The sequence below is a fragment of the Pseudoliparis swirei genome, chromosome 19 (genome assembly GCF_029220125.1).
Source record: "Pseudoliparis swirei isolate HS2019 ecotype Mariana Trench chromosome 19, NWPU_hadal_v1, whole genome shotgun sequence".
NCBI classification, from domain to species: Eukaryota; Metazoa; Chordata; class Actinopteri; order Perciformes; family Liparidae; genus Pseudoliparis; species Pseudoliparis swirei.
Window position 1 is genome coordinate 20,299,119 of NC_079406.1, and position 14,444 is coordinate 20,313,562.

The 14,444-nt window shown below is 41.8% G+C and overlaps 1 protein-coding gene across 5 annotated transcripts in view; it reads right to left on the bottom strand.

Moving 5' to 3' along the window:
• Positions 1-14,444, bottom strand: part of diaph2 (diaphanous-related formin 2) — a 389,710-nt gene that overhangs the window by 252,257 nt on the left and 123,009 nt on the right. For all 5 annotated transcript variants that reach the window (XM_056440255.1, XM_056440252.1, XM_056440251.1 and 2 more), the window contains 4 exons: positions 12,793-12,901; positions 10,490-10,600; positions 8,908-9,020; positions 5,750-5,866 (listed from right to left, as the gene is read on the bottom strand). In XM_056440255.1, the coding sequence (XP_056296230.1) occupies positions 5,750-5,866; positions 8,908-9,020; positions 10,490-10,600; positions 12,793-12,901 (450 nt within the window). The remainder of the gene's footprint in view (positions 1-5,749; positions 5,867-8,907; positions 9,021-10,489; positions 10,601-12,792; positions 12,902-14,444) is intronic.

Consider the following 14,444-nt stretch of genomic DNA (forward strand, 5'->3'; position numbering starts at 1 on the left):
GTCTCACTCTGACACACAGGTTGGTATGTGACCTTTTCTCCCTCGCAATATCAACTTTAATTGCAAGTGACATTTAGCAAATACAAAGGCAAACTTACACAAAACTCCAAACTGAGAAATAATTATTTCATAAGCATGACATTGACGACAAGTGGATGGTTAACTTTGCAAAAGAAAAAAGAAAAAACTTGTATTCCTCTAAAGACTCCAGCTTAATTTCATGTTAATTGGAGGTTGAGTTTTGAACTGAGGTGGGTGGAGAAAATGGACACTTTAGAATGCTAAAAAAAAAGAATGGAAGAACTATTCTAATCACCAATAACAACCTCAAGTGCTGTTGGCCGTGACAAGCTAATTGTTGCAGCTTGCGTGTGAATGGCTGGGCAATCTCAAATCTGGTTGAGCACTATGACATCTGGAATTGGAGGTGGAATGGGATAAATGAATTACTAGTAGGAACAATACAGTCTTCTGATTCAATAATCATACTAAATGATTTTAAAAATTTAAAAATGTTGTTTCTAAATTAGAGTCCCAAAGCACAAATATCCAGTACAACTTTCCAAATAACCTTGCAGTGGTAATTTAGGATAATAAAAAAAGAAAAGCACATTTATTAAAGTGTGTGTCGAAAGGGAAAGGAAACAGAAACTTCATGTTGCACACATGAAATAAAATAGTTGTTTCCAAGGCTGTAGCTAACTGTTGCCCATAAATTCAAAGGCTCGGTTCTGTTGCTGCCTCGTGGGTGGACAGGACGCATCACGCTATGAACCAAAATACCAGGGAACACAAAATTCTGAGCCAAAGCAAATAGGAATAAATCAGCATTTAGGTGCACTGTTTTGAAAGCATGAAATGCCATACATTAAGCTTGAGCTGGTGGATACGCCCACTCATGATTGGAACGAGCTAGTGAAAGCGCACACATCGCCCTGCGTGGCTTAAGCACTGTGGCACTCGGCTTACAACTGTCACCCATGTACACCACATTATTATCTCAATAAGCCGCCCTATTTTCCCTTCGCCCTCTATCCTCCGCCACCACCATGCAGATAGTGACTGGGTGGAGATAACTCGAGACGCAGAGAGTGACCCAGAACTGTCAGGCCCCTCCACAGTGGACAGGGCTGGGCTCCAGAAGCAAAGCATATGTCCCCTGCATCATATCCCACCTCGTCTTTTACTCTGGCACCTCCGTTTCTTCCAACGATAGCTTGCAGTTCAGCCCCAGCCACTTGATCCAGCTCTGCTCCACATAACCAGCGTAATCCCCATATCGCTAGACTCCAAAAGAGCAGATCTGCTCTACATTTACTGGGTGGGTTTGATGTGCTCCCATTCATTAAGCTTGCAGTGAGAGATTAATTATCAAAAATAAACCAAGCCCTGGAGGGGAGCGCAACAACTAATGTTGTGTTATTAGGAATGACAGTAGACACAGCGCCGCTTGCCCACTGCACCTTCTTATTATTAGAATACTTATTATATTAATTAAATAAATGATCCTTTGACACAGGAATCAAGGTACCAAGTGTGCTCTCAATTCCAATAAAAACAATGATGGAAACAACGTGACACGTAAGCACAGATGCATTCCTTTGATCAGAAAGTCTGTCTCACTCAATAGTACGTTTCTGACCTGAGATTGCACAATTAAATGATTTAATGAATTAGTATACGTATACTACACTACTACCGTGAGTTCTTAGTATTATTTCATACACCCAATTTTGACTACAGGATGACAAGATGGTAAAAAAAAGATCTAGATAGTATCGATTGAATAGCTGCATGTAATGCAGTCAGTCTTCCATCATTCTAATTCCCACATCTTTGATGTATGTCGAACTAAATACCTCAGTACATATGAATTCCGGGTGTTAATGCATGTGTGTGCACATGAGTGGGTTTGTCCTTGCATTTGTGTTGAAGGTGGGAGGGAGAAAAATATTTTTTGAAACATATCTTTAACCATAATTTGTTCTTCTGAGCGCTGGTGTTGCTCTCTTGTTATTTGTGTCTCACAGAGGGGTGCACGGACACTGGAGCCGAGGTGGACGTGGCTGGACTAGCTGGTTAATGTGAATTCTATTTCTCACTTCCTACGAAAAGAGGTGGAATACATTATTCATAACTCCAAGGGAACAGCAACTTGTCTATGGTAAATACATCTTCTTCCTTGCATCCTGCCTTCCGCCCCACGACATTTAAAAACATATATATTTAAAGGGTTTTTATCGACAAAAAGGTCTGAAATGGCTGGGAATTCATCAGCCGTGTTACTGCCCAGTGAATGACATATTCGCTCTTCAAAGGAAAAGTAAACCGGTTTAAAATGACCTGATAATTCCAAAATACAGAATATTCTCCCCACTGTATAATTTGACACGTGATCCACAATGCTTTGCTTCATGATTTGGCGCAGATATATATGTATATATCTATAATATATTTTATACATGGTGGCATGTACAATGTATTTCATGCTTACGACTTATCTCTGCCCAGACAGCTCTCGGTAAATGACAAATGGTACAAAAGATTTTCCTCCACGGGAACTATTAGCGCTTCTTGCTAATGTGGAGGAATAGTCACAGTCAGTCCATAAAATGTCAGAACATTGGAAAATATGTCAAGGTGATTCACTTTACTGTAATGTAAGACAAGGAAAAGGCAGAAACATCTCACATAAGAGAAGCTGGAAGAGATTAATTGGCAGCTTTAATGTAAAGATATTTAATACACATTTGTATATATATAAATATATATACATATATATACGAATATATATGTATATACATAATATATATATATATATATAAAACATATATGTGGTAGATTTTTTTTTATAGAAACACGTGTATTATTTATTTATACTATAAAAGTATTTGCATGGAGGGGGGAATCTAAAATGAAGAAATAAATAAATAATAAAAATTAAATATATATTTTATTTATTATATATATACGATAAAAGTATTTGCATTTTTTTTTTAAAGTTAAAAAATAGTGTTCAGCCTCAGTTGTTTCTTACTCAGTGGAGCCCGTACTACTCTCGAGAGGCTTCTTTAAACCCTCGGCTCGCACTCGACCTGCAATTACACCACATGCGCTGTAGGGGCCAATCTGCCCCCTGGAGGCCAATGTCGCCGCTGCATGCTCCCTATAGCCATGCTCGCAGGTAGGGCTCGGGCTCCGATGCCGTTGCCTAAGCCCTGGATGCCTCCCGCGGGTATGTACAGGCCCTCCTGAGCAGCGACAAACTGACACCCTGGCTGAACTACAATATGACACTGTGTTCCAGGGCTATTTATACTAGTGCAAGGAACCACCATTCTCAGTCACGGTGCAAATATTTTAATTTTTTGTTGTTGATGTGTGTGATATATTCCAGAGATCACGGTCACTTCACAGAAACCGTCCGCACATTTCCCAATGCTTTAGTTTGAAAGTTATTTGCTTTTTGATGTGGCTGAGTTGGCTGCTCTGGAGCATTGTGGGTAATGGTAAGGTCCACTCGGATTAGGGCTTTGTACCGAAGTACTGTTAGGATGATTTGGACCTTTTTTGGTGTTACTTTAATTCCACCTGTAGTGCAGCAGTGAAGAGAAATGAGTTGCAGTGCCGTTTCCAGCCACACCGACACGCCGTCGGACCGGTAGCTTCTGAAACGGCCGTGAACAGGTGGCCCTTTGAACACCAACTGAAAATCCGCCATCTTGGATCCACGCGACGCAGCTCCTGGCTGCCAAAGGACCTGATTACACATCGCTGTCTGTTCAATGCACTATGTATTGTAACTAGGGCTGTCAGCGTTCACGCGTTAATCTATGCGATTAATTTGGCCGCGTTAACGCACTAAAATATTTTAACGCAATTAACGCAACTTTGTTTACTTCCGGTGTTCGTTGAAGTTTTTACACTCCTCTGAGTGTCAAACCGCGGCAGTGCGGTTTGACACTGTTTCCGTTTTTAAAACAATTATTTCTCCGCGAAAATACGGAGCAGAAATCAGTTTAAACTCGTGGATGAATCAGTCGGGTTTCCTCCTCCGCTCCTTCCTCCCGTCTCCCCCTCTGACACACAGAGGAACGGAGGGGCGACGTGTCGGGTGACGCGGCGCGGAAATAACTCGTCACACGAAACCTTCAACGTGATTTGTCAATCCGTTTGTCTGTCAACATTTTGCGAAGAAAACAACCAATGAACACTCAGTAAATCACAAGGACCTCCCACCTCACAGCTGAGGCTCATTAGCAGCCTGTCAGTCAGAGAAGACAGAGAACACGGCACCAGGACAGCTGAGCCTCATTGAATAGAGCTGAGATTGTTCTGGAATGTTTGATGTATAACACATGGGTATGTGTCATATGCAAACGCCTTTAAAAGGTGAATTTACATTTTTTTGTGAAATGGAGAACATGACATATGTGAATGTCAGTCAGTTACCAAGGCCACTGGTTCTGCTGCTGTTCAATGTTAAAGATGACAGGACCAATGGGGTCTCAATATACTTCTTTCTTTTTACTAATCTGGATGTTTCACTGAAGAAACAATTTATCATCCACAATATTAAATACCTCACTGGCACTTTATAGGTAGGAGCCTCTTTGAAAACACAGCTCTGTGTGAAGTTTTGTCTTTAAAAAGAAGAAAAAAACCTTTTAATCACGATTAATCGCGATTAATGAATTTCAAAATGTGCGATTAATTAGTTAATTTTTTTAAATCGATTGACAGCCCTAATTGTAACGTCTCGGACGTTATGGCACTGATGACACGGAGACGGGACGACGTTATTAATCCTCACTTTATTGGGCATCCACCAACACAGACAGCGTGCTCCTCTCAGTTTAGCAGCTCGAACGTCAACAACAACGGTTCCCGTCAACCACCCTTAACTCCCGTTTTCCGACAGGTTAACCCCGCCTCCCCTCTACTCCGCCAATCACAGGCACGCCCCCTCGACCAGCATGCACGGTGCCACACTGTGATTGACAGCCACTTCACAGGGTCGCGACAGTATTATTATTTTTTATTAGACATTATGATATATAATAATTCATATATTATATGTCACCCAATGTTTATGTAGTATACTGTTATTAGATATTATTAGATATAGTATATATAATACATATATTATTACATATATATATTTTTTTATATGTATATATTAATGTATATATATATTCATATACATTAATTTATATACATATGTTTATATATATATATACATAATAAATGTCAAAATAATGCATAATGATATATTGCTTTACAGTAGTCAGCCTGATACCCTGTAAAATTGACCACAAATCTATTTTTATTTCGCAGTAACGTTAATTGATCGAAGGAAACGGTACATTATATTTTTACGGTATGAGTGATTCATCTCACTAATAGACAATCTTTGTCTGGCCCACTGAGCAGAGGCTCGAGACAGAAGCTGCTCGAGACTTTATTTACAGTTTACAGCTACTCGGCCCACTGGTATCAAAGTTTTTCAAGTTTGGCTTCCCAACGTCTCTTACTTTTGGGAGTATAAATGTACACAATACATTCCTACCAGGCTTTTACTTTGATGTTGTCAAAGCCGAACAAACAGACCCACAGAGGGAATTAATATTTCCTGGAAGTAAACTAATATGTTCAGGGAGCTGCATGAGGTGTTTCACATCGACTGTTAAAAACAAATCAAAACAAAACAAGCATCACAAGCGTCATGAAGCGGTCAAACAGAACTCACCTGATGTAATAGTCGTTCCTGATGAGCAAAAGGTGCTGAAGGACTGACAGGAAGTACGCCTCTGAGCCAGTATCTTTCACCATATTGGAAAGGAGATGGTACACCTCATTCATATCAGTGCAGGAGCAAGGTTAAGGAAAACAACTTCATGGCAGTTTAAATCACATAACTGTTGAGATTATCACCAATATTGAGTTCAGTATCGAGGTGCATTCAACTCCTTGTAAACATTTACATTTGTATTAGTTCCTATCTTGTTTAAAACTACTTATTTTGCCTAACCTCTTGTTTTCTGACAGGTATCATGGTTCAAAAGATTGATTCCTCTCATCCGCTGTCTCTCTGGGGAGCTGGAGCAGCGTAAGGAGCTAACTTGAGGAGGGGGACCGGTGATGAAGAGCGCTCCCTCTGGTTTACCCGTTACTCCCAACCTCTTCGAACAGAGGGAATTAATTACACGAGAAACTCACCAGTTGAAATGTTTAAGGCAAGAATGATTGGGATGTAGTTCAGTTCTCAGATTGAAAAGGACATGTACTCAGGAGCTAAACGTCATGTTATTACGTTTGCAAAAGGTTTCGATTATGTGTCTTGTGTTGGCTTTCCCCCGGGAGGAAGAAGTGATGGCTTTGACATCTAAAACAGGCCGTCTATCTTTATATTCTTCCTTGTTCCAATACCATATAATACATATATGAATGGATTATTTATTAATCCTCTTAAACACAGAAATACAAAATGTCTGATATTGAAATTATTGAATCAAAATCAATGCAAGGACTGTATGATATAGAGTATAGAGAATAAACACCAGCATTGCGAAACATTTCAAAATCCAATCTATATGTTAATGGATGATTTCTAGAACATGGTTAATTTAGAAATAATAAAACTTCCATTAGTTTTCTAAAAGTGGAGCTCCAAGAAGCAAATAACCCAGGAAAATGAATGATTTTGAGCTTTTTAAATTTGTTTCTTGAGTCTCCCCATGGAGACTCATCTTGTTTGAAAAAGAGGAATAAGCCTCTCAGATATGTGCACACATGCAGGAAAAAAGAAGACTAAAGAGACAGTACCGTGTTAAGCTCACAGTGATGAGAACATGATTGTCATCATTATTTGAAGTGCAGTTCTTGACAATGTGTGCCAAAATATTTGCTTTGTGCCACATACAGACTGCAAAGCACAGAAGTGAAACTTTCAGCATGGCGATAGCTTCTGTTGTGATTCTCCTCCCTTCTGCTTTTTAAAAGATTAAAAGAGCAACACGTTATAATAGTAAATGGATAGACTATGTTATGGATTAAAAATGGACAGATTAGAGGTGACCTCACTCCCTAATATGTGATCAAAGGTCAATCTGAAGATTTCTTGCAGTTTTTGATTTGTTTCCCGAATAGTATTTGTCAGGTTTTATCAACAGCGAATGAGGAATGACTGTTATAGAGCATCAATAATTCAGATAATGTATTTCCTCCAGAAAAACAGACAGCACATTCTCCATTCCCCATGCTATCATCCACACTCAACAATCTGCAGCTGCTGCGATTGGAAAGGATCAATTATTTTAAATACAGTTTGACACTTTTCCTATTAATTTCAACAATGTCTGTAATTAAACTCCTATCCCATATGATTTTTTTTTTTAGAGGATGGGATGGGAATACAGGCTCCTCTGCAGTATCATTGCCCTCCCTGGTATTAGCTGAGTATGAAGCCTGGGAGAATTACCAATCCTGTGAGATTCAATTATAGCCTCACCACAGCAGCATTTGAGGGGACATGAGAAGGAGCTCAGACTGGGAAAGTATCCAAGTGGCTTCATCTATCACTAAGCTGCAGACATAAACCTAATGTAGAATGCCAATCTATTCAATGACAACCCCTACACGCTCTTTCTCGCTCTATGTCTCTCTCTCTATACACTCCCTCTCCAAATAATGAATAAACATAAGTGGCAGTCATGTGTGACGTCGGCCAGTCGGCGGTGGGGTCAATCAATCACCGTTTCACAGCTCATTAATATTCATTCGTGGCCTGCAGTCACCTCCTCGGCACCTGGACCTGGGCCCGAACACAGAGGAGACAAGCCCCTCCAGGTTAATATTCATGAAACTGCCGGGAGAAACAGGACCCATATGCAAGGCTCAGGGAGCGCATGTACTGCTATAGCGTGATACCGTTTGCGGGTGAGTGTGTCCGTGTGTGTTCTCCGCTGGATAAGCAACAAAGGATAGCCGAGGCATTCGAATCATGCTCGCAGCCCGCAGATCAATACCACATTGTCCTTGGAAGAAAAAAAGAAGAAAAAAACGTGGGCCTTATTTGTGAACTTGCTCAAGCACATCATTAATCCAGGTGCACTTTTTTCCCACCACTCTCTCGATCTTCTCTCCACGTACACGAATACATGACCTCCGTTGACACGTGTCAACAGAAACTGTCACTCATGGCAGCACTTTGTGCCAGATCTAGAACTCTGGGACCTGGTGGAAGAACGGTCGTGGGAGTGAAGATCTGCATAACAATGTCAGCGTCTGTTCCGTCTGCTCACAATGTCAGCCATTCATACGTAGCCTTGGAGAAGATGTGTGAATTATTAAAGGGGTCTTCTTCGGGATGCTTGAGGAAGTTTCCGACTCTGGGCTAAATTACTGCTCACCTTATTAACTTTAATCGGCATGTTTGGCGCCGAATGCAGACATTGATAGAGAGCTGGGGGAGAACCTTCACATTCCTAAAGTGGAAGAGAAGGAGTGATGATGCCTTTACACGAGAAGCAATGTGTAATTGTCTGTTGTGAATAGTAAATGTGAATAACGGGAAGGCATATTTCTCTGTGATATCTTCCGCTTGAGTCTTACAACAGTCCCACTTTAACAGACAAAGGATGAAAAGTGAAGAGTAGAAGAAGAAAAGTGTCAATAAAAAGAAGAGTCAAAAGGTGCAAGGTTCAGATGACCGGATTATTTGCCTAGAATAACTGGACAGAGATGGATATCGTGCTCTGGCTTCTCAAATCCTTCTGGAATGAACCAACCCATGAGAGGTTTTGGCCTGTAAAGCTTGACCAACCCCACAATATACACTCAAATATTGTTCTACTTCTGCAACCCTCTTCATATGTGTATTCACACCGAGGCAGGACAAAAGGATATTCCATCTCCGCCCGGATGTCGTCCAGGCGATGGGAGAGTTCGATAGAGTCCTCCTCCTTGTTCTCGTTGAACACCTTCAGCTGGATGTCGAGCTCCTCTGTCTCTTTTAGCTCCTAGAATGAGTTAGACATACGGTAAATAGCTGAAGATATGAAGCCACACAAAAGGTCATGATGCAATGCGGATGATGATGATAAGCAGTCGTAGCAGCTGCTAGGAATATAACTTATACGCAGCTTTTAAGAATGTATTACTCTCGTGTTGTGGAATCTTGTTGAAACGTGCATGTGTAACTGTTAAGCACGCCTATTGTGAAAAACTGTAATCCCAGAATATTAGTTTTCATGTTCCAGTTGTAGAACAGTGAACCGAGACACACTGAATCCTCTCACGAGTTATTCCAGACAGAACACCTGTTCCAGCCACGAGGGGCTCCGGCAGTGCTCTTTACCACCTCTCTATGAATCACCGGCAGTGGAGTTTACAGACGGAGACAGGGCCAAATGTAACCCAATTTCTGCAGGTATCAATCAACCTGCACTGTTTTTTGTTTTTTTCGGGTGCACCATCTGTCTCGGGCAACAGAGGATCGGAGGGAGGCGCACAATGCCACCAAATAGGGGAGATGGGGAAGTGGGGCAAATACATGTCAAGGACTATAAGAACAAAACAAATTGTGACTCGTTTTTTCAGCCCAGTTCACTTTTTCTTTGCCAACAGCGACGCTGGCTCCTGCTCATAACTCATAATTACATGAACGAGTGTCAGCTTGAATGTCGGCATTAAAAGCGGCGAACGTGGCATTCATAAATGACTGTACACTGAGATTCTTTCATATCGGGGGCAGAATTGAAGATAATTAAAGTAATGACAGTAATAATCAACGGGAGCAGCTGGGATGACTTATTAACAACTGGCTCGGTGGCACGTTCACCCCACTCGCGACAAATGAGAGCATGAGTGATGAGTTGGAGCCCATTTGCCTTCGCCTCATGTGAGGATGTGCGGGCCTGCTGATAATGATGCCAGGACGACCTGTGTGATGAGGTGCTGGCACTGCATCACACTCGACACAAGCTACAACGGCTAAATATACCACCGCTACGACTAATTGCATTCATAATAATTAAGGATATTCATATTGATGTCAGTCAAGTCATGTGACACCTGGAATATTTGGTTTGAAGCCTGATTGTTTTATCTAAACACAATTACATTAAAATCACATGCATTTCAAAGTTGATGCTGTGAAGCCATCTGTTTATTACAGTCGACGGAATTGTGTTACTTCCCAGATTGGGCACTTAACCAACAAACACTCCAGCTGCAATGTATCCTGCTGCAAGGCTTTGATTTGTACTCAAGAGCAAGAGGAAGGACAAGGTGTGTGGCTCAAACAGAACAGACACAGCAATGCCGGGTTGTGCTCATGACCCGAATTTTGACAGAACTGATTGAATTTACTGGGACACAGGAACAATTTGATATTTGGGCCACAACCTTTTTCACAAAGCCAAAGAACTTGAATTTTCAGGCAAGTGAACAACCGAACGGCGTGCTCTGAGATAGCTTGATAACTCACAGGCAGGATCTTCTTGAGGCCGCATCGTAAGAACTCGTTGCGTAGATGTATCCGGAAGTCAAGGTCATCAGGGGAGGTGACCAGGGCATTGATCAGCTGCATGCAAGCAACCTGCGGGGTATCAAATGACAGAGAAAGCAATGAGAAATGTGATTTTTTTAAAGGTTTTATATGTAGGATCTCTCTTAAAAACTAAAGAAAAGAGATTGCAACAAAGAGGGGAGAAAAGGAGAGAGAGAGTACAGACCGGCTGTGTCACAATGTGCATTATTAATGGCTTTATTGGAAAGGAGAAAGCCTCAATGTCAATGTGTGTGTGTTTGTGTGTGTGTGTGTGTATGTGTGTGTGTGTGTGCGTGTCTGTGTGTGTGTTAGATGGATGAGGGGGTGAAGAGGAAATCACTGGTGAAATATAATGAGCAGTAAGGTGTTTCAGGGGAGCAAGCCATGGATAAGACAGGTTTTCTTGGACAGACAATCGATAGCAGGCTGAAGGATTCTCATGGACGATGTGAAAAATTGTCTCCTGAAACCTTGACCCTGTCCTGTTGGCTCGTATCTGTAATTAATAAAAGCCACAACAATGCTGATTCTGTGTTGTTTCCTGGAACAGCTTTGATATTTGATCTTAAATGCTTTCAGGTCACTTTTGGTACCTTAAATGTTGGGTATGATACTGCGTATTCCTTTGGGAAAGGACTAGCTTGTTGCAGTAAAGGATGCACCACCATTGGCTATATAGCTGCAAAGTGTGAGAGCCTCTCTGCAAGACATGTTACTGTATCCCCCAAAGGCAGGATTCAAGACACTCTACTACATCTTCACAGAATGTATGCAGGTGAAGAAAGAAAATGATGTCTCTTCTTCTGCACAGAGATTAATACGTAGATCGAGCTCCTCAAACAGACCTCGGTCATGTACCGTGGAGTGGGGAGTGACTGTGTTGTGAGTGGGGGCTTCATCCATATTAGGTTTGGAGAGCTGCAGGGGGGGCCTCCAGCCATCCTAATTAAAAGTGGCACCGCTGGGACGGATTCTACGGAGTTTCTCTCGTGCTCAGCGACAAGTACAACCGGAACTACGGCAAAACACATTGTAATCACTAGCTAAGTCTACTTCTACAGCCCTTCACAGACTTTGGATGAAAAACAAGTCTATTAATTTCCTTGAACACGCTGCATCAGCAAAGCATTTTAATTTACTTCACAATTAGCAGAGCTTCATTTCATTAACCGCAAAATTTAAGGGAAAGACAACAACCTCCTAATAAAAGAATATCTACTTTCCCTTCCACCACCCGCCTCATCAGTTTCCTTCATGACTTTTCCTTCATGACTTTACAATCCCTGCCGTAAACAAAAGTAATTCCTGAAGTAATTCCCTGCTTTTGGTTTCACAAAAGCATGTTTTAAGCGGTGCCTTTATTGCTGTTGTGTCGTCTTTCCTGCTGCTGGAGAAAAGTGGTGGAATCGAAGAGCGCTTTGGTGCTTTAGTTGCTCTTTCAGATCGAGTCCTCGGAGACTCGACTTGACAGCAGCAGGGGGGAAAAGCAAGGGAGTATTTGTAAGATGTGAGAAAATATGAGTAAGAAAGTGAGAGGAGGAGAACATTTGAGGATGAGAGAAGAAAGACAAAAGACTTACGGTATAAGGAATTCAAAATCTGTGCTTTCTTAAACATTATTCTCTGGGATTCATAAAATTCAGCACAGAGTCTCAAATGAAAAAGGTGTTTCAGATTAAAGCGGTGGGGAAGGAGCTCCTGGGGCATTTTCAATCGACCAGTAATCACATCCCATCATGTGCAAGAGGTGTAGAGGGGTTGACAAGTGGACCCAAAGACAGTCAGAGAAGCAGAGAAAAACACATGTATGAGGACAGCTGAGGCACAAAGAGCCCCGGAGTAACACACCCGTCACTTTCTGTCCTGCCCGGCACCAAACAGGACAAAACAGAATCTATGTCAATGAACATGGACTGAGCCGGGTTTCTGTCCACTGCACATGTCACAACTGCTGCTTTTGTGAATAAGTCACTTGCTTCTTTTAAAGTTTGGGTCTTATAAATCAGTGTGTGTGTGTGTGTGTGTGTGTGACTGTTAAGAGGCATCGTGAATTGTCTATGTCACAGAATACAACACAGTATTGAAAGTGCTACGGAGTAACAGTGGTAACTGTATTAGCTACAGAACCATCAGGGTCACTCTTATCCTTTCAAAATAAATCTTCTGATAAAATAGCAGCCATGTATGCGCGTTGAATGTCAGACAGTTGGGGTAACGTCTTTTTCCGTGTGTTTCCTAACCTGAAGCTGCTGGGCTTCATGGTTCTCCAGTCCTTCCACGATTGAAGCAAATCTCTCTTTATTGTTCCTCTCTGCAGCAATTGTCATGGCAGCGAGAATCTTATCCAGGCTGGAGGAAAACGGCACAGCACAAAAGTCAACAAATACTTGTATCACCTCAGTGTCAGAACATTTACTCACAATGTTCAGCTGGAACACAATGTATCTTATCTTCGCGTGTGTGTTGGTGTGGACATTTGCTCGGCCAGTCTTTGGTTACCCTGACAAACGCTGCTGCTTTCCTTCCCTTTGATTGCATGCCGGTCTATTATTACCGCAGTATCCAATTTTGACCTCATCATGCTTGTTGCTAAGGTGATGCCAGACAAAAACAGGGTGTTACTGCAAATGTTAAGTAGTCAAAGCAATTGCGGCTGAAAGTATTTGGCTGGGTAAGAAAGGGTGCAAATTATAGCATGGACCAGACTAATGTACAAATGCACCTATTGAGAAGGTAAGCAAATTGAGTCCTTGCGAGGGCTCACGGCAGCTCATCGAAATAGCACGTTGGACAATTTCAGCCTTTAAATGTGAATGAAAGAGAAATAATCTTCTGCATATACAAACACACACACACAGATCGCAATTTCACTAGATTGATGTCTTCTGAGCACTTGTGTAAACACTGATTTACAAAACGCATGCATAATAATTGGCTACAGGTGGTCTCTCTGCCACTGCAATCCCACATTCGCTTCTTTGTCTTCATAAATTGCAACGCTGAAGAGCTTAATCCTTAATCCTGGACCCTTCTTACTCCCATGGGTACGACAGAGCTCTTAGCTTGATGCACAAGTTCACTGATCCAATAAATAAATTAAGAAATAAACAAACGATCGCGCTAGCTGTCAGCCGGAGGGATGAACCGATGTGTGCGTGTGCAAAGGTGTCCTCACACAAACCACATATGATTTGCCATTTTCTATTGCCTTATTTCAACCCCACAAAAAAAATACCACTTCCAGGATGACAAAATAGGACTGTATGTGTGTAGTAATCTTGACAAAGAGATAAACGGAACGGCCATGCTCTGTGATAGGGGTTACAAAGTCACAGACAAGCATGGGGCGCTGCATACCGAGCAGCTTTAAAGCCGGTTCAGACGGCGCTTCAAAACAGGCGAGATAGATCTGCTTAACTTGTCTTGTTCCCTTTTGATGCTGTCAGATGAAGTGGGTGTTGAACATGAGCCAGCGTCACAACATTGTTTGGCGGAGAACTTTCTCAGCAAGAAAGTGACGACTCAGCTACTTTGGCTGTCATTTCTACAGGATGGGTACATTTTAATGCAGGGCTATGATCATGGCATAGATTTGGATGTTTACTTCAAACTGTGTGTGTGTGTGTGTGTGTCTGTGTGCGTGCACATGCGTCAACATGCGTATTTGTTGACGCATGTCATGGTAGATGGTACTATCTATACACCACAGATCGACAGTACTTAAATATGGTTTTGTGGGTGTGTGTGTGGGTGGGTGTGTGTGTGTGTGTGTGTGTGGACGCAGTGTTATTGTGGTGACTGAATTAAACAATATTAAATCAAATGTGTAACAATTGAAAAACATCAGATGCGGGACACACGGATCAACTCAGCTTCTCCAACACAATGTGTG